The 24170-nt window shown below is 45.5% G+C and overlaps 1 protein-coding gene across 1 annotated transcript in view; it reads right to left on the bottom strand.

Moving 5' to 3' along the window:
- Positions 1 to 21017, bottom strand: part of ALDH1A3 (aldehyde dehydrogenase 1 family member A3) — a 33402-nt gene extending 12385 nt beyond the window's left edge. The window contains exons 1-8 of the mRNA XM_056500003.1: positions 20892 to 21017; positions 17432 to 17536; positions 12066 to 12206; positions 9836 to 9965; positions 8570 to 8631; positions 5640 to 5768; positions 3288 to 3401; positions 804 to 906 (exon numbers count right to left, since the gene is read on the bottom strand). Of these exons, the coding sequence (XP_056355978.1) occupies positions 804 to 906; positions 3288 to 3401; positions 5640 to 5768; positions 8570 to 8631; positions 9836 to 9965; positions 12066 to 12206; positions 17432 to 17536; positions 20892 to 20990 (883 nt within the window). The 5' untranslated portion in view covers positions 20991 to 21017. The remainder of the gene's footprint in view (positions 1 to 803; positions 907 to 3287; positions 3402 to 5639; positions 5769 to 8569; positions 8632 to 9835; positions 9966 to 12065; positions 12207 to 17431; positions 17537 to 20891) is intronic.
- Positions 21018 to 24170: the final 3153 nt, after the last annotated feature.

Here is a 24170-nt window from a genome sequence, read left to right as displayed (position 1 = left end):
TGGATCCACCTCCCTTCCTGCCTTTTGTCTTGAGGACTAGTTAGCCACAGTTCCTGATACTTTCTTCCACAAGGACTCACTGAAGGCAGTGACCAGTTTTTCTTGCTGTGAGAATTCTTGATACCATACATTGGATCTTAAAGACAAGTTTCAGTTGTGACTGTTCAGAAAGCAGCATGCCAGCTTTGGCCAGCTCCTTGCAGTGCTCCCTATTAGCAGCTGGCACAAATACCTCTGAGTTTCAACCTGTGCTGTGCAGGACAGGAGAGGATTTTCCTGAAGCCAAATAAGATTTTCCAACCATTTTGGTGGTCACAGGTTACATCTCCTAGTACTACTGAGTCATGTAACAAAATTGCAATGGAACACACAAAATGAGCCTTGCAGTCCACCAGGATAGAGGTGAAGGCTGGATTAGATCAGGTCCTACAAAATTCCCCCATCTCAGGAATGGCTGCAGAGAGGCTACTTTGCAGAAAACTGCTTTCCCCAGTGTTTGGCTCAGGCTCTGCAGCACTACCAACCAGAGAGAAAGCCCACAAACAGCAAACACACAAGTGCAAGATATTTAACTGCATCTCCAGCCACTCCCAGGGAAGGCAACATGGATCATGGGAATGATCCCCATGCTGGGGAAAAGCTCCAGGATGCAGAACAATATCCTGCCCTTGGACAGAGATTCCCTCCAGCCTTTTGGGGTGGAGACACCAGCCCTGTGGGCTGCCAGAGGACAGCAGAGACACACAAATTCCACCACCCTCAATCCTCTTACAGCAAACACACACCCAGCAGCCCATACTCACAGTCTGCATCTGCACACACAATGCAGGGGTTTTTCCCTCCCAGCTCTAATGTCACCCTTTTGAGATTGCTTTTAGAAGCAGCTTCTTTGATCAGTTTTCCAACCTGTAATAGGGAGACAAACAGGACATGAGCTGTTTCCCCTAAAAATCTCAAGTGTGGCTCCAACGAGGGTGGAAGAGCCTGGATGGCAGCTCAAGCAGGTAGAGGTCAGGGAGAACATTCTGAAATGGTTTGAGTTTCCTACTGCTGTGATGTGTTGGGTCAAAACCAGCCCCAGAATTAAGGATTGATTTAAGCAGGTCTGAAAGGACAGGCTGTGTGGGAGGGCTACATCTGTATCCTGAAGGGAAGGATTTACTCAGCTTTCAGAGTTTAGTAATCTAATTTTAGAAACAGTATGAATTAAAACTATTTGGGACCTTTAGTTGTTAGGGCAGGTTAATTTCTTAAGAGTGATATAATATTTGAATTTGCTCATATTATACCTGTTTTCTTTACCTTTGCACATGGAAACCTTACCTTTATTGTACTAATACTACTCTTGCCCTGAAGTGGAAGGAAAGCATGGGGCAGCTGGCTGGCAATTACAGGTCTGTATTTCTCATGGCTTCTCCTTATTACTCAAGCATGAGTCCTGAACTTAAAAGAGATCATCTCTAGTCACTCAGAGTTTAGGTCTAGAGACAGTAGAAATAACTGATGCATCCTAGCTCTGCAAGAGGCATCACTGCAGACTGGCTGGCCAAAGAGGAGCAAGTTAATAACCTAAGACAAGGGATCTATATGGGAAAATTCTCGTGGAGTTTAAAATCAGTATTTCCAAGCTGGCACTGAGCCCAAGCTGGGGCTTAATAACTAAGTCAAAATATATTTTGAATAGCTTTACTTCCTGGCTCAGAAACAGTAGCATTGTGCTGCAAATGCTGCAGAGATGCAGCTGAACTCACAGATGGGTGGAGGGGGAAGAAAACAGTTCTAAATTACACATGCATTAGCAAAGGATCTGTCTCCCTTGGTGTTTCCTGCACACCCCTGGATTAGGAGACAAGCACAGTGTCTACAGGAGTTTTTTGCCTACAGGCTCCAGCAGCTGAGATTTTCCTTCTGCCACTAATCCACTGGATACTCCTTTTTCATTAAAAACCCAAACAGATCCATGTGGGCTGGATGAGTCTATAAGCTCTATTGTTTTCACACAGTTAATATCTCATCTGGACTAAAAGTTTCTCATCTAGGATTTGGAGAGAAGCATGTAACTGACTAAACTCTGAGATTAGACCAACTATCAAGAAAGTAAAAGCTCACTGTGAACTTCTACTTTGTTGTGTTCTGTTTGTTCCCATGATCCCTGCACAGAAACAGAGGCTTAGCACACCTTTTCCTATGGGATAAGTACAGGATGTGCACAAAGCCACTAGATGGTAGTGTTGGTAAATGCTGCAGCTTTTGAGTGTTTGGAGTTACCTTTCCCGACCAAGAACACCTTCCAAGGTAATTTGTCATCATTATACATTCACATCACACTCTGCAATTATGAGGGCAGACAAAAATGGATGAATTTCACAAAGGCTCAACAAGACTAGTGTTCCTCAAAGAAGAGGCTGAATTTGCCTCAGCTGCCCCCACTGGTGTGAGCATTTCCATTCTTTGGACATTGCCTCTATTCTGGCAATACAGATTTACTGCAAGAAACATCTAAAGCACTCAGTGGAAAAAACGTTCACTTTTCTAAGCAAGCTTTTGTTTGAGAATTTTCAGCAGTGATTACTGCAGTCAGATTTGTTTGCATGTCTCAGCTGTGCTCAATTCCATACTCTTGGCCAAGCCATTTGCACTTTTCCCATGTAGGTATGGAAGAGGATGGCTGTAGGTGATTGATAGTGCAGAGGTCTTGTGGCCACTCCCTCATAAACAAGCCAGACACATCTATTTGGAGGAAAAAAAGCCAAATAGAAGGTGCTTTACTGTGCAGGTCTCAGAATGAAGCTCAAATATTAATCCCCTCCACGTCAGCAGAGAAGGCCTTGGGCACAAAGCCATGTTTTTATTTAAGTCCTAGTTGCTCAGAGGTAACTAAAGCCAAGGAAGAATTGTTCAGGGCTCTGACTGACATGTTTTCCAGTTGCAGGGCAGGACTGGCAGGCAAACATGCCCAGAAACTCCATCAGGTCAATGGCATGATATTAAGTCACTGCCAGCCTTCCCTGGAGAACCTTCCCTTACATCAGAGCACCTTTACTTGCAGCTCTCACAGAAATGTGGTGGTTTGGCACCACAGCTTTCAGAGATGTGGGATTATTACAAGCACAAGGATCTGAATTGGACAAACACTTCTGAGAAATCCTGTCACATGGGATGTGCCAGAAGAAGTGCTGGTTCTACAGAAGTCACTGACATTGCATAGGTCCAATCTTGTATGGATGACAGTTTACAAGAGAATGCAAAGAAGAACAGGAGGGGTCTTTGAGAAATCCATCACCTACCTTGGTTGATCCAGTAAAAGCAATTTTGTCAATGCTGTCATGGGTGGAAATTGCAGCTCCAGCTGTGGGGCCATAGCCTGGCACAATGTTCACCACACCTGGAGGGAAACCCACCTGAAACAGATTAAATACAGCTCTGTAGAGAACTGGAGAGCACAGCTCATTTCCCAGGAAGCCTGGATTAGTTGTACTATACTCCCCTGAGCTCTTACCAGATACATCCCTCTTTCCAGTAACATGGCTGCATGCTACCAGCTGGGTGAAACTAACAGCCATGCTTAGGAAATGCCAAGTTTCAGTAAGAATTCTTGGAGAAGTCCCAGTTTCAAGTCAAAAGAGTGATTCTTTCGACCAAACTTGGCCCCCAGCTACTGCAGTGCAGCTGCAGCCAAGGGGCAAATGAATGAAAGTTTGTTTGGAACAAAGGTTGACATTTGTGGTTCTTCAGGGACCAGAGGGATTAAGAAGTCAGTAAAACCTCACTAGATGATGGGGCTAATAAAACAGGAGTACAAAAGCAGATGGTAACAAGACTTATGCAAGTTTCTACCACATTTACAACTTAGATTAGCCAGCTAGTAATTTTGCCAAAACAGACAAATGGCAAAACTTCAGGTGAAATTCTAGTGAAAGGAGAACTGAGGGACTGGTTTGGTTTTACTTCCTGAAACAAGAGTTTCAAGGATTATTGCTCTTCTAGGTTGGCCTTCCCCTACTACTGACAGCACAAGGTTGTTTTCCCTGCAATTACATTAGAAATTGCAAAATATAACACATTTGCTTAATTTCCTAAGATTTTTCAATACAAATCTCAATAAATTACTTTTTAATAGAGGGGGAAAAAAAAGGAAGCAATTGCTTGTGTACTGTCTTGCAAAAAAATTATCCTCATAAGAATATTTCCCCCCATTTTTTCTTTTCATAATTTAGAAGGGCAGTCTCATTTCTTCTATGGATGTGACAATGACAAAAGTGCATTTAATGGAGTCTGCATCTTGGCTAATGAGTTTTCAAGCAAATACTGCATGTCAAACTGTGCAAGTAATGGTGTTTGGAGTCAGCAGCAAAGCCACAAGGAAGCAAAAAGTTGGCTGAGAACATCCTGAGCCAAAAAGTTTTCTGTTTTTCAGCAAAAATGAAAGCAAAAAATATTTTGGTTGGCCAAAAATAATCCACTGAACGTAACACATAGCTTTGTGTGTGTGGTAACATCTTTTACATCCTTTCAAAGATGAAAACCAAAAAACTTTAACTCATTTTACTGAAAAACTACAAAGAATTCAGCTAATTTTGGGTGGAGAAAGGAGCATCTTCAAATAAAATTATTCTGTTCTAATTACACTTCTGCCTTGAAAGACAATTTAGAATTTCAGCTGAAAAAAATTAATTTTACCAGAACTGAATGGTGTTATTTTGGTCAATACTATGCCTGTGTTTGGGAGTTGCATGTCAGAGTAAAAAAAGCAGTGGTATGGCAGGGCTCACTAGAAGTCATGACAACTGCACCCTGTGCTTACTTACTCATCTTGTGTAATCTCATTAAGCCAAGTAACTGTAGCAATACTTAACTGGTATAATTTTTCCACTTCCTTTTCTGATGGAAGAGCCCTAAGTGTCAATTACCAAAATATCTATTTTCTCCCAGGCTAAGCCAAGGAAAGACAATCATTTGACTGATCCTAACAGACTTACAACTGAGAGCAAAAGCCCATCTACAACTCCTTAGCTTTCCTCAGTCACATCCACAGCTATGGAAGCTGATATACTAAGCAGTGCTGGAAGGTTCTTTGCACCTCCCACCCTCTCTGTACAATTAGCAGATTTGTTGGCACACAGGATCCCACCTGACAAGCCCTAAACCATCATTTTAAAATCCCAATCTATCATCTTGCCTTTATTTCAGTTGACTTTACAGGCCAGACACAACTAAATTGTTCTGTGAACCACAGAAATTATAAGGAATTGTTTCCCAGGGTACTCTGTCTTGGTTGAATTATCCCACTTAAAAACAAGCACAACACTGCTGTCTAATCACACTTTTTTTTGTTCCATTGCCTAATAAAACTGAGCTGCTGTCTTTAAGCATTTTTTCTCCCTGCAGCTTCCTGAGAAAGGAGAAAAATGCACAGGTTTTGTGATGTTTGCCACCTCCCAGCCAGTCACAAAGGCCTTTGTAAAAAAGGACTGAAGACAGGTTGTCCTCACCTTCCTTTGTGAGGCTATTAAAGCTGGAAGTCTGTTTGTTATACTCAGACTCTTTAAAACTAAAAATCCAGGCAGCCAATTCCAAATACAGCCTTGCTTATGACCTTAAGAGAACAGAACCTGGATGGGCTGTTCAGATTTCCTCACCTCTTTGATCAGAGAGCCAATGTAGAGCGACGTGAGTGGAGTTTGTTCAGCTGGCTTAATGACCAGAGTGTTCCCACAGCACAGAGCTGGTGCCATCTTCCAAACCAGCATCAGCAGGGGGAAGTTCCACTGCAAGAACACAAGGCACTGGTCAGATCAGCCTGGCACAGTCACCTACTCACTTCCATGCAGCCTTTTCCCAGCTCAGGGAGGAAAGGAACTGGGAGGAAAGCCATAAAGAGAAGAGTCTGTTTATAATCCTGTGTTTGCTTGGACTAAGGAATATAACTTCCTTGATTTCCCCCTGAGATCCCTGTTATTGCTGGCAGTCCTCACACTAATCCTGTAAGCTGGACAACCTCCTGCACGATGTGACCTCATTCTTTGAAGGAGTTTGATCACATTTTGTGTAGGATTTTGGCTCTTCACAGAAACTGTGTTGGAGGCAGTTTCCTGATGCATCACTTCTGTACAGCATCTGTATGTGGGGAATTACAGAATGCAACTACTCATTGAAAAAAAACCTAATTTTCTTTGTTAAGAACTGGCTGAGTAGCTAGAAGTTATATAATATCATTCAGTTCCAGTTTTATAACTAGGAAACTGAAGTGAGTTGGTCAGTCATGGAAATCTAGGGGAGGTCTTATACTCCCTTCATATTGTGAATTGCTCCTTTCCAATTAGTTTTCTAATTTGGAATTAGGAACCAGTCCACATCAGTTTTCTGTGCTAATCTCTTTCATGGTCATGTATTTAGGGATCTTGGAGTCTAAGCAAGAAGTGGAAAATCTAGCTCACACTGAATCTTAGAAAGGTCATTTGGCAGCAGAAAGGATTTCTTCATTAAAAATAATTAATGCTGCTTCAGGGATGATGGAAGCAGGCCAACAGCAAGGGGACTTCTTGTCAAGACTCAAGCCAAGGGCCTTCAGCTATCAACAAAGAAGCCAAGTATGTCAGGAATCCACAAATTCACACTTACAAATAAATTAGCAGAGTAGCTTTTGAGCCATGAGTTCTATTCTAGCCCTGAGACAAAGCAGAATTTAATCTCAGCTGTTATTCTTCAACTTGCTTCACCCTTTTTCCCAGACCTGTTCCATTTCAGTGATCTTCTCCAATGGCCACATCCCATAATTTGCCCATTTGTCTTTTTCTCCTAAGTTTTCTTGTTGGCCTGACTGTGCAGCTTGAGGCATTTACACCTACTCTACTTTTCTACAGTTTCAGAGCATGAAATAGCTCCATTAGGGGCTTTCTGCTGCAGAGTGGCTGATGAAAGTAACAGTAAAGGACTCCAGGGCTGCCTCATGATATCACCTTGGGATAAAAATCAGCCATATGCTGTACTTCTTAAGAACTTCTCTTGCTAAGAACATTTCTTTAAATATACTCAAGCCATAGGAAAAAGGGACGACTGTTAATTGCTCTAGGGAAACATACCCAGAACAGTGACAATCTTTTTCAATCAAGTAGGAATATACAAAACTACAAGCTGTTGGTGTTATTGAGATCAAACTGGGAAAAAAATTGGAGAAGACTGGTTCTGAGTAAACTGAAGACAGATGTGGTTTTGTTGACCCCAATCATTCTTTATACAAACACAGTGTTGAACTTAAGTCAAATTTGGTTCTGTACTTTCTGTTGTATTTATTGCTGGTCTAGGGTCATCCTGAGATCTTACAAGTCCCACTCTATCCCTTACAGTGGCCTTCCAAAGCATCCTGCATGGAGGCTTTTAAAGGGATAGTTTCCAAAGCACTGCTGAGTGCCAAAGGTGGCTGAGAATGACAGGGAAATACCTTTTAACTGGTGATTAGTTTTGATCTTAAGTCATAAATTCTGCTCACCAGCAGTCACATTGCTTGCTCAGCCAGAAGATCTGTGAAGTCACCAAGACAAATGTTTGATAACCCCCCACTTCACCTCACCCTGACACTACCAGAGACAACATCCTCTCATTTTCTGGTGTATAAATTCAGTCCTGCTGAAGGAAAAAGCAGAATTTCCCCAGACATCTTGGGATCTGGTCCAGACCTGGTATTCCCAATGTCCTACATGTATTTCTTTCAGTCTTTAGCCTTGTCTCAAAAGTCAATATCCTCCAAGAAATCTTATTGATTCAAGTACCATATAGCATCCTGAGTTGGAAGGAATCCACTGAGATGATCAAATTCCAACTCCTGGACCTACACAGGACAGCACCAAGGCTCCCACCACAGGTCTGACAGCACTGTTCAAACACTTCTTGAGCTCTGGAAGACTTGGTGCTGTATCCAAACAGAATCTTCACACAGCACCATTTGCCTCACAAATTGTAGGATACCACATTCAGAGCATTTTACAACCAGACAGGAACATAATCTGTCTCCCATGAGCTGTAAAGCTCTTCCTGGCTGTCTGTTGAAACAGAGCAAGCAACACATGCTAACACTGGAGGGATTCCAAGAGCTAGCCACACTGTCCCCTCAGCAGAGAATGGGACCTCAAGGAAAAGAAAACTATTCAGTGAGATTTAATTCCAGAAAGCTCAGAGAACAGCCAGACATAATTAATTGATAATGGATATAATTTAAAACTCCAAACTATGCATCAGCACGAGGCAGCAAAAATCCAGCACTCCTAATGATGAGATGGTTGTCCCAGCAGTGTGAGAGTCAGAGCTCTGACTGGTCTCTGGTGACTGGTGTCAGCCTCAGAGAGCAACAGAGCATCTGATTAGGAGACCCACCCTTCCACTGCAGAGCATTTCTGTTGCCAAGAGCAATTGGCATGGGGGTAAAACACAAAACTACATCAGGCCACTGAGATGGGAGTTCCCTGCAGAACAGCTGGGCTTAACCAGGCAGCAAATGGCTGCAGGGTAGGCTGGAGTGCACGTGGAACTTCCAGTTCTGTGGGAGGTGCAGGACACCAGCACTGTCACTTACTGGGGTTATGGCTCCACAGACACCCATGGGCTCGTGCCGGGTGAAGCAGACAAAGTTTTCATCTGCAAGACAAGAGTAAAAGGGGACAAAACAGTCAAAATCGTCACTTACAGAAAGTGTGAGACAACTGCACACTGACAGGTTGGGGACAGAACTGAACCCATGTTGGACAGAACACTGTGTGTGTTCATCCTGACTCATGTCCTTGGAACATGATGGATGAAGATCTGAGTACAGGTCTTGTGCCAGCTTGATAGCCAAACACTACTCATAGTCACACAAGAACTTTTAAAACCAGGGTTCAGTTCCTTCTGCAAACTCCCTGTGTTGAGGCTGAGGGGAGGATAACTCTTTATCACACTGAAGAGCAAACATAAATTTCATTCAGATTGTGTTTTTCAGTAGAACACAAAGCACTTGTCTCCCTGCAGAAAGGGTTTTAAAACTTTTTTTTACTTTTTTCCTGTTCAGTGTAACATGAATTGCACTCCTGGTAAGAAACCACAAAAAGATGAAACTCTGAAATGAAAGTAATACCATTCCTTAAAATACTGCTGTTACTCTTTGAAAGAGAAAGCAAGAAGAACATTTGCCTTTCAAATTCATTCTTGCTGAACACCTAGTTTCATTGGGAAGATGTGACAGAGAACAAGAACATTTCTATTGATGGGTGTTGGAAGCATTCTCAAATCAGGACAAACAAGTAATGTCCAGACAAGCAAAGCTTTACACCACTCTGAATGAGGGTGACAAATCTCAGTTTATATGACTGACATAGCTCCCTTTGCTGTCTGCACAGACTGAACTAGCTCAGCCCTCCAGAGCCCTTCCTCTGGTGACTAATTTCTGTCCTCCACACAGCCACAGTGATCACCCACAGGCAGGGACTAAAAAGGCTGAATTCAAAAATACTCCATACTGCCCATCATCCCACATCCATTCTCTTAACTTGTTCTCACCAAAATCATATTTGACCTTCTATACCTAGACCAAAGTGCTCTCCCTGTGTGACTGCTCTGACCAAAGTTTCTCTGTTAAAAAAGCAACAGAAGAGCTCACACATTAATTTCCAGAGATCTATCCAGGCATTAATCAAGTTCTCCCATTAGTTTCAATATTGAAACACCTACTTAATGCATTCTGAGACAGAAAGGAAGTGCAGGCTATTTTTGCAGGTTTTCAGATGCCAGTCTTCTTTCCATATATCTTCCACCCCCTCAAGCCTGATCCCATCCCAGCTCTGAAACAGGGTCTGAAGGCACTCACCCACTGGAATAGTCCTGCCCTGAATTTTATCAGCCCATCCAGCATAATACCGCAGTGTTTTTATACAGCCTTCCAGGTCAATGAAATAAGCCTGCAGAAAAGGTTTGCCTGTGTCCATTGTTTCCAGAGTCTGAAAAAAAGAAAAATAAATCAAGTTGCATGCACTGTCAGGTAAGTCATGTTTTCTCCATAAGAAAGAGCTTTAAAAAAAAAAACTCTTCTCAGCTTTATTGTGCCTTGTTCTGAAGACATGCAATATTCTTCTCTTCTATTTAGAGAATGAGCTTGTTAATAGAAATAATGTAGAAGGGAAAGCAGATACAGTGACCCTGATGTGTACATGCTGAAAGAGCACCTTCCAGAAGGTGAGTGTGGGTGGGATACAGAGCTGGGGTCTGGGGCACTGATCAGAGACAATGTGAGTATCATGGCTTCACCTTAACTGACCTCTCAACACAGATGTTCTGGAGTCCAGATGGTGTCACTGAAATCAGGCAGAGCTACTTTCCTTCTATTAGAAAAAAAATAATCTAATTTTTCTACTTCATAAACCTAACCTCTGAAAAGCCTCTTTTGTCCAATTATAAACATTTTTACAGAGTTCTGTTAAAGTAACCTTTGGGTTCATATCTGTGCTGAGCCCAGGGCAAGGCAAAAGTTGCTCCACTGAAGCTGCACTGGTGCTGATCAACTCTAAATAAATTCCAGGCTGAGCCTGTGCCCTTCACACTGTTCTGGACATTAGCTCAGGGAATGCTTTGTTCTCCACTCAGGTCATGAAATGGGATATTGGTGCAAATGGCCAGCACATCCATAAAGGAAGTACTATCCCTTGGTAGATTGAAACATCTTTGTTTACACATGAAGTCATACCCTGTCATCCTCCACAGACATTAGGGTCCAAACAGCACTGGAACAGACATTCCCCTTGGAATGCTGAGGATTGTTATCCACTGAATGTCTGCTAAAACAACTGATTTTTAAGTCATTGCTTAGCATGCAGCCAAGGCAGCCAGGGCTGGTTTTATGCAGTGCAAACAGCAATGCCAAACAAGCCCTCCTAAACCAGAAGTGCAATAGAAAGCTTATAGTGTGTTCTGGTTAAGAGAAAAGAGGGTGCTCCAAAGTCACATCAAAAAGTGAGCAAAAACTTAGCAGAGTTTATTCACACATTCACATATATGTATTATTTTCTTCCTTCTTATTTGCTGCCCAGAACAGTCATCAGAACTGAATGTTTTGGTTTTGCCTTGCAGAAACTGAAAGCTGTCATGTGGTTGAGAGAGACAGTTGGGGAAAGAGACCCAGCTCAACACAGGTTCCTGAGCACATCCCACAGGTGTCAATTCCCACTGACCTCAGCAGGACACTGGCTCAGTTACCTGCACATCTGACAGCATGGAATGTCATAAACGCTCTTCTCTGAAGATAAAAGTGCAGCACTGAACTGGAGAGTGCTCAGATCCAATAGCTTAGGTGTGGATGGACAGCAGCCCCAAGCTGAGGATCTGTGGGTGCCATTTGGAAAGATGGACAAGGCCTGTAGAGTCCAAAGGCTTTTACCAACAGAGCACATTTTAGTCAGGTTGTTATGCCTTTGCTCTGCACCAGCAGGACTCCTCCAGGACAGGATCATGGAATCACTAGCTATAGTTCTTCAGTGCAAAAGCCCAAGTTAAAACAGCTTCACAGCTATAAAGAGATTTTCCTGAGCCAGTAGGTTCAATAGGGGAAGAAGTAGTTCCCACTTACATTTTAAACTTTGGATGATATCCAGGAAGAAAAAGATTCTCTTTCCAGCCCCTCACATTTTAAGGGAAGAAACTTGCATAAAAGTCAAACCTATCTGAATTTTTGTAATAAAGAACGAGTCAGCTGTGGTGGTTTGGTGTAGTTTTGTTTTTTTAATAAGAGCTTGGAGACAGCTATAAACATCAATGATAGTTAACACAAAAAAAAAATATTGCTTTGAAAATGTAAGTATGAATATCTTTAATCACTTCAATAGCTAGCTAATGTTCTGCAAAAGTCAGCTATGTAGAAGAACTGACAGCCTTCTAAGAACCTTAAACTCCTGTAGAAAGAGGAACAAAGTCATGACTCCTGTATGGACTTTTCTGCCCTTCATGAAGGGAGAGAAAAGAAAATTAGGTAGATATGGATACACCAGAGGGATGGAGCAGAGTTATGAAGCAAGTGTTGCTGGCTTATCACTGCTCCTGGTACTCACTGCCAGGATGACTCTGTCCCGCTCCAGGAGATCAGCCAGTTTGTGCAGGAGTCGTCCTCTGCTTGGGGCATCCATCTGTCTCCAGGGAGAGCCCCTCTGGAACGCTGCCTTTGCTGCCTCCACTGCATTATCCACATCAGGCTACACAACACACACAAGAAAACCTCAGGTTACAAGGAAGGAGCTGGACAATGGCACAGAAACCCCCTCAGGCTGCTTCCTAGTTGATGCTGTGGTGGCCAAACCCAAGTTGTCCAACAAAACCACTTTCATTTCACTCCTGGATTTGAATTCAAGCCTGGAATATGTTTTATGTTTGGCCTGGGCTCATAAACAACCTTGAGGTCTGAATACCAATTGGGTCTTTCAAGGGTAATTTAATGTAACTGACTTGTTTATAAAATAATCCAGAATCATGTTCCTGCCAATACAGGATGTGACACTGGGGGAGGATGAAGAATCATGACACGCCACTGGCCTACATGAATTAGCCTCCTCTAAACAAGTGTGGGCAGGAAAATCCCCCATGAGATCAAGATTTTACCCAGGGAAGTAATTACTCCCAAATCCCACCATCCAGTTCCCCTGAAGCCCATGCCAAGGCAGTTAACACACTAAAAATCTCCCTTAGATCCTAGAACACGTTCCCAGAACACTTCTACCAGATGGGAAAGGTTTTGCTGTTCAGTGCTATGACAAAGACATTTCCCCTATACACACTTAGTGCCACTCTCCCTCTGGACCAAATCCAACTCTGTTTAACCAAGTTAATAATCAGATGGGGAGCAAATTCCCCTTCCTCCCACACCATCACTCCTGGAGCTTCATGCATTTACTCTGGCCACAGTATGCCCTGGACTCCTCCCTTCACCTCATATACATTGATTAAAAAAGTGAAGCCAAGGGCTCCCAATCCAATGGAATCTGTGGGAACACTCCCACCAACATCCACAAGGCCAAGGCTGCACCCCAAGCATTGATAAAGCTTTGGACAGACTCCTGCTCTATGGAAGGTCTGGCACAGCCCAAGCCTCACTTCAGCTGATATTGCACCTGACTGCAACATGACTCAAAAGTGTGGGAAAGGAGGGAGACTGTCAGACCTTGATCATTCCTCCCAGCACTTCACCAGTTGCTCTCATCCATACCTTTTCTCAAGTCTTGTCTGGATACAATTAGGAAATACGCGTCTGCACTGACCCAACACAGTCTGGCCACACCCCTCTCATGGGGGGATGTGTGGTGCTCAATCAAGAAAAAATGTTGTAGGGAGACACACTGCCTTCTTAAAAAGCTCATGGTCAAAACTGCAAGTCATCACCCAAGGCAATGGCACCTTACATTAAATTTGGCTCCATTTCTTTACAAAGCATTGGAGGAAACTTGTGTGTCACAGCAAGGGATGCTGGTGGGGCAGAGGTGCCCAGAGCCACTGAGCACAGACAGGCAGTAATGCCTGGGGCCCACCACCACAGGCACAACAGGCTGGAGTTGATCTGGATTCAGCCTGGCACATCACAAAAGCCAGAAGGCACCACCAGCCACTGCACACTTATGTATCCCCCATCCTGCCTGCTGGAATGAAGGTTTAAGCTGAAAGAAGGCAATATTTTATGTGACATAGCAGGCAAGGAACATAAGTGTGTCAGGTTTAAACAAGTCTTCCTTTAGCAGCAATTAATTAGTTCTGCAACCAGGCTGAGAGCACTGTTGTGCAGGGAGCTGAGTCTGCAGTGGCACAATGCCCTTGGTGCTGAGGGCCTTCCCTCCATCCTGGCACACAGAACAGGAGTGAGACGACTGTGTGGGCAGAAGACTCCAGTGCATGCCCAGATCTTCCCCAACCCCTAAAAATGGGAGCACATGAGCCCTGCTGCAGCTCCTGTACAGACAAAAATGAAGACAACCATCTTTCTCAGACATTCTGAGCACAAGTAGTGGCTCAGAGCCTGCAGTTACTGTCACACAGGCAAACAGGCTTTCCCTAAACACCCTCAGGGTAGCACCACCAAGTGATATCCTGAGAGCCTTCCTGCCCAGCCTCAATAGGCCTGAGAGACCAGCAAAAACAAGGAAATTCTTCAGGAAGGCTGAAATGCCATTCTTAATCCATCCTGTTATGACTAGGCATTAGGGGAGTCTGAATGGCATGTTCATTGCAGGCATGTTGCAATAGGTAGGCACAAGGCGTGACAAAGTGACTCTGAACTGTCAAGGTGCCAGGAACACCCTGTGGTGCACAAAACCACAGGAGGAGGAGATCCATGCATCCTGGTGCTCCACTCGGATCTCTAACAGATTTACTGAGCATTACATAAAAAGCTCCACTAAGAATATTAAGATTGCAGTGTCTTTACAGTGTTGGGAAATGCTTGCAAACTTTCATACCCACCTGGGGTGTTTGAATTATGATACAACCCCCAGTTACACAATCACATACCTTCCCCCCAAACAAACTGAACACTCTTCTTTGTTCTAAGCTGCCTCGTCCATCTGTCTTCCCTAACTTAAGGCCTGCTTATTGCTGCTCCTTTTTTCTTTCCCATCCTCTTTCTCTCTCTCCTGTCCCAGCAGCAGATTGCAGAGCACATAGAAGACCATCACCCCACTGGCTCTGTGAGTGGGGAAAACACCTGCAAAAGAGCCTTGCTCTGCTTCAATCTCAGGGTGCCCCAGTGAGGAGATGTGCCAGAAATGGAACATACTCACTGGAGACCCTCTTTCTTCAATTCACCTACTGTCTTCTTCAAAAAGCCTCCCCTGCGCACATCTTTGGAAGAGGACTCTTCTGACATAGCATGCCATGGTTTTTTAGCTAGAAGAGGTCCCCTGACCTGTTCCCCTGCAAACAGTCCACACATTGAATTGCTTTAAGCTCCAAACTTGAATTCAAACAGCTACAAACAGCATCCTAACAGCCAATGTCCAAAATCATTACTGAGGGCATTGCAAATCTACTGTGGTCTTTCCTCAGCCTACAATCTGGAGGGGACAGGCTGACTGTGAACAAATCCCTCTCACAATCCTTCAACGAGCCACACTAGAGTGAACTGTTTAGAAATGATCATAACAGACTTCAGTCACAGCTGTGGACCTGCTGCCCATGCTCTGTGGCAACTGAGTTGGGCACTCCTTTGAGGAAGGAGCACTTTTCCCCTCCTTGATGGATGTCTGCAAGCTCCTAGAAGGAAAAAGCCTGGCTCCAAGTGTTAGGGACAGCACCAGAGTTACTCCTTTTCCCTTATCAATCTGGCAAACAGTTGGACACTAAGCTTTTATTTGTGAGGTATGCAACATCCAGTGGAAACATCTATTTTATTTTCAGGGCTTCTTTGTCCACACAGACTTTTCTTTATCCCTCAACTGTCTCATCAAGGACAATTCTAAAGAACAGACAACAAAACCTTTGCTTCTAGGCTTATAAAGCATTGGCCAAGTTTCAGCACCAGACTAAATTGTCATCACTGAGATATCAGCTGCCAAATTTCCACCCCTCACGTGCAGCCTAAGCAAAACACTCTGCGTGGCCAGGGAGGGGCAGGTTTCTGTTCAGGGCTTGGGAAGGGGAGTTCTGCTCCCAGCCTGCTGTGAAGGCAGAGCAGAGCTGAAGCCAGAGCCAGCAGCAGGAACTGCCACCCCTGCAGTGGCACTGGCCAGCATAGCAAGTCCAGCGGCACATGGGGACAAGGCACTGGAAAGCACCACCAAACACAACTCACCACTTCCACACTTTGTGGTGACTCCAGCAGACTGCACTTACAGCCCCAGGAGGGGATGAACCAGAGCAAGGGAAGCCTCAGGGACCTTAGTTTGCCAGAAAAGTGGGACATGGTCAAGTGTCACCAGAAGGCAAACAGCTGGCTGGAAACAGTTGTCACCCATGACTTTTTAATTAATCCAGATACAGGTCTAATCACCAATTAGCTTCTTGTAAAAACATAGTTAGAGCAAAATATTGTTTTAAAAGGTGTGATGTATAGAAGAGACTTTCAGCACCCAAAGCACAGCTAGCTTACATTTTTGGCTGCAATTTCAACTTAGAAATCAGTCACCTGTACTGAGTATTCAGGGGAGAGAGCTCCACTGACTGGAAAAGTTTACAGCGACCCTCCTGCAAGCTACAAGCCAAATTCACACGGGCAAATCCCAAGGAGGCAAACTGGCCTCCTGTTTGTTCTATATAACAATTTTCTTTAGCCAACATTAAGAAGCAAACTGCTCATGTAGTACTCTGTAGCTGCTTGAGGAGACACTTAGCTCAGGGAACAATAACCACGTCATGGTTTCTGCCTATCAAAATACAGTTGCATCACAGTCAGCTTCAATTCCACTGTTTACATGCCACTGCAATTAAACACAGTTGTGTCCTACCCAGTCAGGATAAAGAAATGACACATCATGTTTGGTTCTGCCTCAATGTGTAATTGCCCCACAGATGCACAGATCCCCAGTGGCAATAAGTCTTGGAGGCTGCCTCACAAGCATCGGACAAGTTTAAATACCAAAAAAAAAAATCTCAGTGCAGGCAGAAATGGCCAGGCTGCCCAACACTTACTGCCCACAGCAATGAGCTCCCAAAACCCTGGCACAGCACAGCAGCTGTGAATCACCTTCCCATGACTTCCTGCACAAAGCCAGATGTTGGCCCAGCTCTTTTCCATAGGTCAGATCAGTTGGCCCATACATGAGCTGCTTTGGACAAAAAGTGTCACATGTGATTATTTCTCACCTCAGACTGTTACCAAACCCAAGCAGTTACATCTCAGGTTACTCTACAGCACACCAAGGCAAGCCAGGGACTACTAAGGCTCTTGAGACACTGGTTTGGTCCTAGTGAGAGCTGCCACATTTGTGCAGGAGGCCAGAACCCACAATACCAGCTGGAAAAGCAGCACCACATTTCCAGCAGTAAGTGGTCAATTTTTGCATGGCCAAGCTTAAATTCCCCCAAGCACTCAGGCTGTGTTTAAAAAAAGAAGTTCCAGTCCAGTATCTCCAACAGGCTGCCCTGCAGCTCAGGTATAAACCACCCCAAACACAGGGCCCAAATCCTGTGCACACACCATCATTGCTATTTCCTCAGTCTGGCTACTTCCTTTCAGTCTATGGCACAAGAATGATGCTCAGTCTCATTCCTCTGACAGTGTTCAGCAGCCAGTTCCTACCAGGGAAAGTGCCTCTGACAAGCTGGACAGGATTGATGCCACCTAGCCCATGTAATTCTTGAGCAGCACATCCAGTGTCCCACACCTCCAGCTCAGGCTGGCCAGGTGAATGTTGCTGTTAAAAGCCAGCTTTTCCTCTGTGTGCTTCTCTGCAAAAGAAACCCCCTGGAAATTGTCTTTTGCTTGTGCAACAACACTTACCTTATCTCCTTCCTCAATGTCACAAATTTTCTCCAGCGTTGAAGGGTTGTAGGTAGGGAACTTCTTTCCACTTGTAGACTCATGCCATTCATTGTTAATAAATATCTGAAGAGAGAGCAAGGGGAGTGGGATGGGCAAGAGAAAGAAAAACAACTGATCTAGACAAGAAAAAAAACCACAAGTGCTCCTCAAAGGTCTAGAGGCTCTTCAACTTCCACCCATGGCTGAGCCAAGTGTGCTCAGTCACTCTTCCAGGGACACTGCTGGCCATACAGGAGCATTTCTACAAACTTTGTGCACCCAGTTAGTTTTGAGCCAGAGGAAGGCAGAGCATGGGTTCCACACAGAACAACTCTGGGATTTGGCAGTGAGGAACGGGCAGTTTTTGAAATCCATCTCCATGGGAACAGCAAGCAGACACCAAGAGAAACTTGTATGATTGAGGCAGAAGGAGCCCCTTGTTACGTGTGGCTGTACAATTATTTCTTGGCTGCTTGTGCCCTGCCCTGGGCTACCTCCACAGCTTGCTCCCCCCTCCTGCAGTGTCCACAGGAGGCGGGTTCTGGCTTGGTTCTACCCCACCATGCCCTGTCACAGGCCAGATCAAGCCTCCCACGTCACTTGGAGTCATCTGTGACAAGATTTAAGTGTTTCAAAATATTGCATTTCCAGAGCAAGAACAAACAGTCCCAGCATTGCGTAACTGAAAATGCATTAAATACTGGAGTGTTGTTACTCACTGTAAACAGAACATGAATACCTATATACAATTAATGGATTCAGCATGCATCTTATCCACGCTGTGATCTGACTTGGCAGTGTTATATTTTATAAATATACTTTAAATAAGATTAGATTAAGTAATCTTTATTAGTAGCCTGCTAGTGGCTGTAAGCTAGTACTTTTATTTGGAAGCCATCCACATTTGCAATCTTGTTTATGAGTCTCTACACACCACCAGGAGATTAATGTTGCATCTTTTACATTCGGAATTCCCACTGCTTTGGGTCATAGTTTTCTTTCCTTGGGCAGATTTTTTTCCTGAAAGGACTTTTTCTTACTATTGCTGCATAAAGCATCCAAAGTGTAATTGGTGTAAAAGCTGCACTGCTGGACCCACCTGTTTCACACAGGCTGAGAAAAAGAAAATTTTACAAGAAGTGTTGCCAAGGGAAGTCATAAGAAAAAATACAATGTTAGAAATATTAACTCCAGTTTAGGATACCAGTGCTCTCAAACTACCTCTGTTACCCGAGTACTACATTTTAACATGTACACATTTTAACTTCAGTTTTTCTTTATTTCACTAATGAAGAAAAGTCATATTATAAATGTGGGAAATACGATAGGAGCCATAAAAGTCCAGTATCAGGTATATGCTCACAGACTAAGGACTGGTGAAGGATACTGATTTTTCCTTTACATTCAATGCTAATTCTGTGGGAAAGTGACGTTCCTACCGAGTAGTAAAACATAACAGTGACAGGATCAGGCTGTTTTAAATGTAACATACACACTGGCATCATTCTGGGAATTCACCACGTATTGTGAGTCCTTGGTGCCAGCAGTTGAAATCAAATCAAATAGTTTATCAGCAGTTCATGCCTCATAGCCAGAATTTGAGACAAGGAATTGTAGACAGATCACTTCCATCACACACCCATGACAAGCACTAAGCTGCTCTATAAGAAAGATCTTTGTTGAAAAACTTTGCCTCTCCCCCAGCCCCATAACTGGTAGAACCAAAAACAAAAATCTCCTCCAAGCAGAGGGAAGCGTGCTGTCAGCTGTAAACATCTGGTGAAACTCAGCTTGCACAAAACCCCTCACAGTTTTATGAAAATTGACTGCTGCTCATTATTTTCTCAGATGCACCGGGAGCATCTGATCAAACATCAAATTTGCACTTTTAATTTACGTTCGTTTCCACTTTTAAGATACTACCTTGACTCTTTCAGCGCTCCCAGTCTCTGGCAAAACGGTGGAGCATAAACTGCATGTTTTAAAACACACACGGCTGCAGGATAAGATCCCTAAGGAGTGTTTAAAAGTGTTCACAACAATAAAAATAACAAAAACCAGAACATTTGGATGTTTAAGAAGAACTCAAATGGCCGTGTCCATTTTGGACGCAGGAAAGAGCTGTTTGTGCAGCATTACGCCATTCTGCAATCAGCAGCTGCAGATCCAATTTGCTGCTAAATGACAAGTTTATCTGACAAATAAAGAGTAGATAAATTTCGGATGTTAAAAATTAAACTAGTCCAGTGATTTCTCCTAATTGCTAATCTTTTTCATTACTTTGGATGCATAATTCAAATCAACACCTCGCCCGATAAGCTATCGTTGTTCACCCCTTCTTGCTACAAGGGAATAAGCTTCAAATTTCGTTTTTCCTTAATACTTAAAAATGTAACAGTAACACACTCATTCAGCCCCTCTAGCTCTTTTACTTCAGGCAAAATCTGAAATTATGGCAGCCAAGGCTCTTCAGCAGCATAACCAGCCGGGACGCTTTCCCCACTGCGCAAGGCAGCGGGTCAGGCTGTTGTGGAACAAAAAGCGACTCTGCGATCGCAGAGCTACAGCTGCCCTGGGAGCAGCGATTCCTGCAGCCCTGCTCAGCCCCACCTCTGAGGGACAGAGACACCAAAATCAGGAGCCTTTGGTTTATACCAAAGAGTCAGGAGCGACTGTTTAAAGGGAAACTCAATGGAGAGCGGAGAGGTGAGGGTTTGTGTGGACTCACACAAACAGTGCCCGACTCCTCATCCCGTGGGGAGGCCGTGGAGCTGGGATGAAGGATCACCAACACGAGCACGGCTGCTCTTGTGGAGCTGCAGGATGGCTCCTGCCTCACAGCAGTGCCTTCCACAAGGCCCAGCCCTGCCAGACACCGGCCCTGTGCTCGCCACCACCCAAACCCACCACGGGCACCGAGCCACAGGGGAGCTGTGGGTCAAGGACAGCTGAACACACCCCAGCAAGCGGCTCCCTGAGGGATAAACCCCTCCTGGCCCTGCCCAGGCTCACCCCAGCCAAATCGGATTGTGCTGAGCGCCAGCAGGAGCTGGAGGCGTTCACGGGTGGGTTGGGAGGGGAAAATGGAGTCAGGCACCACAGACAGGGAGAGGAGCCCAGGGTGCCTGGGGCAGAGCAACAGCTTTGGTGGAGTTATTTTATTAAAAAGAAAAAGGCAGGTTTTGGGCACTAGGGAACGGGGCAAGTGGTGCTCCAGTAGAAACACCACTGTCATCTGCGTGCTCAGCCTCAAAGCCCCATAAACCTACTATATCAGACAGCAGAAGGAATAAAGGAAGCTAAGAAAAACAACACTGAGGGTGAAAATTTTGTATTAAAAATATAACATCTCAATACCATCCTGACTGCACTGAACACAGGTGATGCTATCACAGCGAAGCCCACCCGCCGCCCAGCGCCCCATGCCTGGCGGGCTCACCTTGGTGTACTTCACCTCCAGGCTGCGCAGGGGCCGCGGCAGCGGGGGCACTTTCTTGTCGGGCTGCCCATTCTCCACGGCACCATTGAGAGCAGCCATAGCCCCGCCGTCGAACCCGCGCGCCTTCTGCCCGCTGACAGCGCCCGCGCCGCCTTAAGAGCGCCACGCGCGCCGCCCGCCCGCCCCCATTGGCCACCGGCTCCCGGCCCCGCCCCCGGCCCCGCCCCGGCCCCGCCCCGGCCCCTCGCGCGGCCGCAGGTGACGGGCGGCGCCGCCCCGCCGAGGCTCCGCGCGCGCCGCAGGGGCGGGGGGGCGCCCGCGCGCCGCCCGGGGTCCCCACAGCGCTGCGGCAGCGCCGTCCCCGCACGGGTGGCAAAGGCTCCCGAAGGGCGACTCACAGCATCCCGAAGGACTCCCCTCAGGAGCCCAGAGGGCTTCCAAAGGGCTCTCCACGGAGTTACAAGGTATTCTTCTCAAGGTATTCCCCTCAGGTCATAAACGGTTCCCCGCAGGGCTCTCCGCAGAATCCCAAAGCGCTCCCACCGCGTTCTCCTCAGGGTTCCCACAGAGCTCCTCAGGGCTCCCCAGAGCTCGGACATTGCTCCCTCGGGCTGCCCGTGGCGTTCCCCGCACTGCTTTCCTCAGAGCTCCAGGCACGGCTCTGCCATTGCTCGCCGCAGGACTCCCCACGGGGCTCCCTCAGGGCTCCCCTCGGCCGTGAGCAATGCGGGAGGGGAGCTGGATGTGCCCAGATGGGCTTTGGGGCGTGGAGCAGCCACCCTGGCGTCCCCCAAAGGCAGCACTGGGGTGGGCATGGGAGGATGTGCCCTCTGCTGCCTTCTGCCTCTGCGTACCACCCAAGCCCACCCAGAAGTCATTTATGGGAGGACTCCTGCAGGGGTCTCCATGGGAATAACACCGTCTCCCAGCAATGATGGCCTTTTTTTGCTGTTCCTGGTGCCCTGACATCTTTACCTCAACTTGCTACACCTCATCCTTCCCTCAGTGCCTCTGGAGAGCTTTCAAAGACTGACAGTAAGAGAAGAACATGACATCAAATGTCTTCCGTGCACCTGCACAGCATGATGTGCATCCACATTCCTGTGTGTGTACAGGAGTCTGGGACCAGTTTGACCATCCCAGTCTGACTATCTCAGTCGGACTTCAGCCGGTTGGGGCAGGACCAGGCCCTTCCACTGGAAAGTCCTACACTGATAACAGCATATTTGTGTCCCACTCAGCCAAGCTCCAGCACAGTGCTCATGGTAGCATACTTGGAGTGTCGAGAAAGATGCTGTCTTTCGAGAAGTCCTGAAGGATATGGAACATGTCTTAAGTGACAGATCTAGGCTCTGAGCCTGAACAAGTTCATTATGTATTGCTTAACTTTATTCTGCATAAAATATGTGTAAGTCTTTGCAGGCTGAGGGCCAGGACACTCGGAGCACCCTCACGCCCCCACACACATGGAAGATAATACAACATATTTTCCATATAACAAGTGGCAAGATGCCAGAAGTTATCTTCCAAAATGTTCTGCAGAATCTGTAATCCTCAGCAATAGTCAGCACTTTGCTGTTAGAATGCTTAAAAATACTCAGAGCTTCCAAAGGCAGATAGCTTGTGATATCACAGTGGCATAGATTTAGTGCTGATTCAGAAGGGAAAGTACCTTGATGAATCAATCCCCACTCCCTGCAGCTTGCAGGATGTTTTTGGAGGTCCTCTGCCCAGGTGAAAATTGATCTGATGGTGCAGAAATGTTTATTTCTAAGCTGCCCATTTTTAACTGTCCAGTTGCTATTTCCCACAAAAGCTGCAAATGAGCCCAAGCTAGAAGAAAACCTCTTAGCCAAATCCCAATGTATTCCTAGTCCCAGTGAGGAGTTTATCCATTTCTATCTGTACCTTGCCCACAGAAATGCTCAGTGGAAGTGGAAAGTACTTTTGCAATTAGAGGACAAAATATCAGGATGAGGATATCAGGATGAATAAGAAGTTCCAGAACAAGCAGTGTCTAAAGAGTCATTCCAGTGGGTTGTCTCATGTGGAATGACCTTGTCTCTTATCTCTGATGAGGAAGATTTTATACAGGACACTCCTGGGAAAATTATTGCCTCCTCGAATTAATGTCGGTGCAGTGGGAGATACATCTAAGGCAGAAATTCCATGTGGAGGGTTTGGGGATGTGTAAGACTTTTTAAAGGTTGTACAAAGTGAATGAATGGTGAGTCAGCAATACATGAATGAGCTGAAATAATAGACTTTAATGGATATACATAGCTGTGTGCAGAGTTTCCTCTGATAACGTCACAGGAGGAGTAACAGAATGTTCTGCTGTCAAAGAGTTTTGTGGACACTGACTGGTCCCTTGTTGGGCAAACTCAATCCTGGCACAAGTGGGAAGTCCACCAGCCCCAGAAGAGATGTGTCTTTTGTCACCAGATCCAGATGTGTCTTTTGTGCTTCTACCAGACCCACAGGGGTGGAAATATGTCTCCAGAATTCTGCGGGGAGAAGCTCTAAAAGCATCAGCAGAGCCCTGATCAGAGCAAGTGTGAGACATTTTACATTCATTCCTGTGCCTCAGGAGAACCATGCCACCACTAGGATAGAGGGAGTGAAGAAAAGGGTTTTACCTAAGTTTGCAACAGTTGATCCATGTGTCAGAAACACGAAGAGCGTCTGTCAGAGAGGTCACATTGCTGCTGAGTTACCCAGTTGTGTTCTCCTGTCACAGAGATCTCAGCAATGTGTCCTTAACCTGCTGCAGTGACAGCAGTGCTGTGGGCTCCCTGGAGCTGCTCTGCAGAGCTGTGTCTCACACAGAGCTTTCACACCATCAATACACCAGCTCTGCTCTGCCAAGCAGAACAAAGCCCACCTCCCCACTGTTTGGTTGGACATGTGCATTCTTAAATCTGCCACCATGAGTGAGACTGACCTCAGCTCTCTGTGCTGTCCTGCCTGTCTAGGACATGTCCTAGGACATGTTCCTGCTATGATGTTGCTGTCTCCCTATCTTTTAGGGATGCCAAGTGTTCCTGTAGGAATTAATATCTCTTACTTCCCAACCTTCTTTAACCTTAATGAATGCGATATTGCTAGTGGTAACTCCTCCAAATACTCTCTGCTGTATCTTAGCCCTGGAGTGCAGGGAGTTGGCTACAGAGGGTCAGTAAAGACATCTCCAGACTACCTGGAAATAGGGTGTTTCTAGACCCCTTTGGCATCCTGCCCCACGGATGAAGACAGTGAGGCAGATATTATAGGGCTGTG

Source organism: Oenanthe melanoleuca, chromosome 10, assembly GCF_029582105.1.
Source record: "Oenanthe melanoleuca isolate GR-GAL-2019-014 chromosome 10, OMel1.0, whole genome shotgun sequence".
Classification (NCBI taxonomy): Eukaryota; Metazoa; Chordata; class Aves; order Passeriformes; family Muscicapidae; genus Oenanthe; species Oenanthe melanoleuca.
Note: the sequence above shows the minus strand (reverse complement) of the source record. Positions and strands in the feature narration are given on the sequence as shown.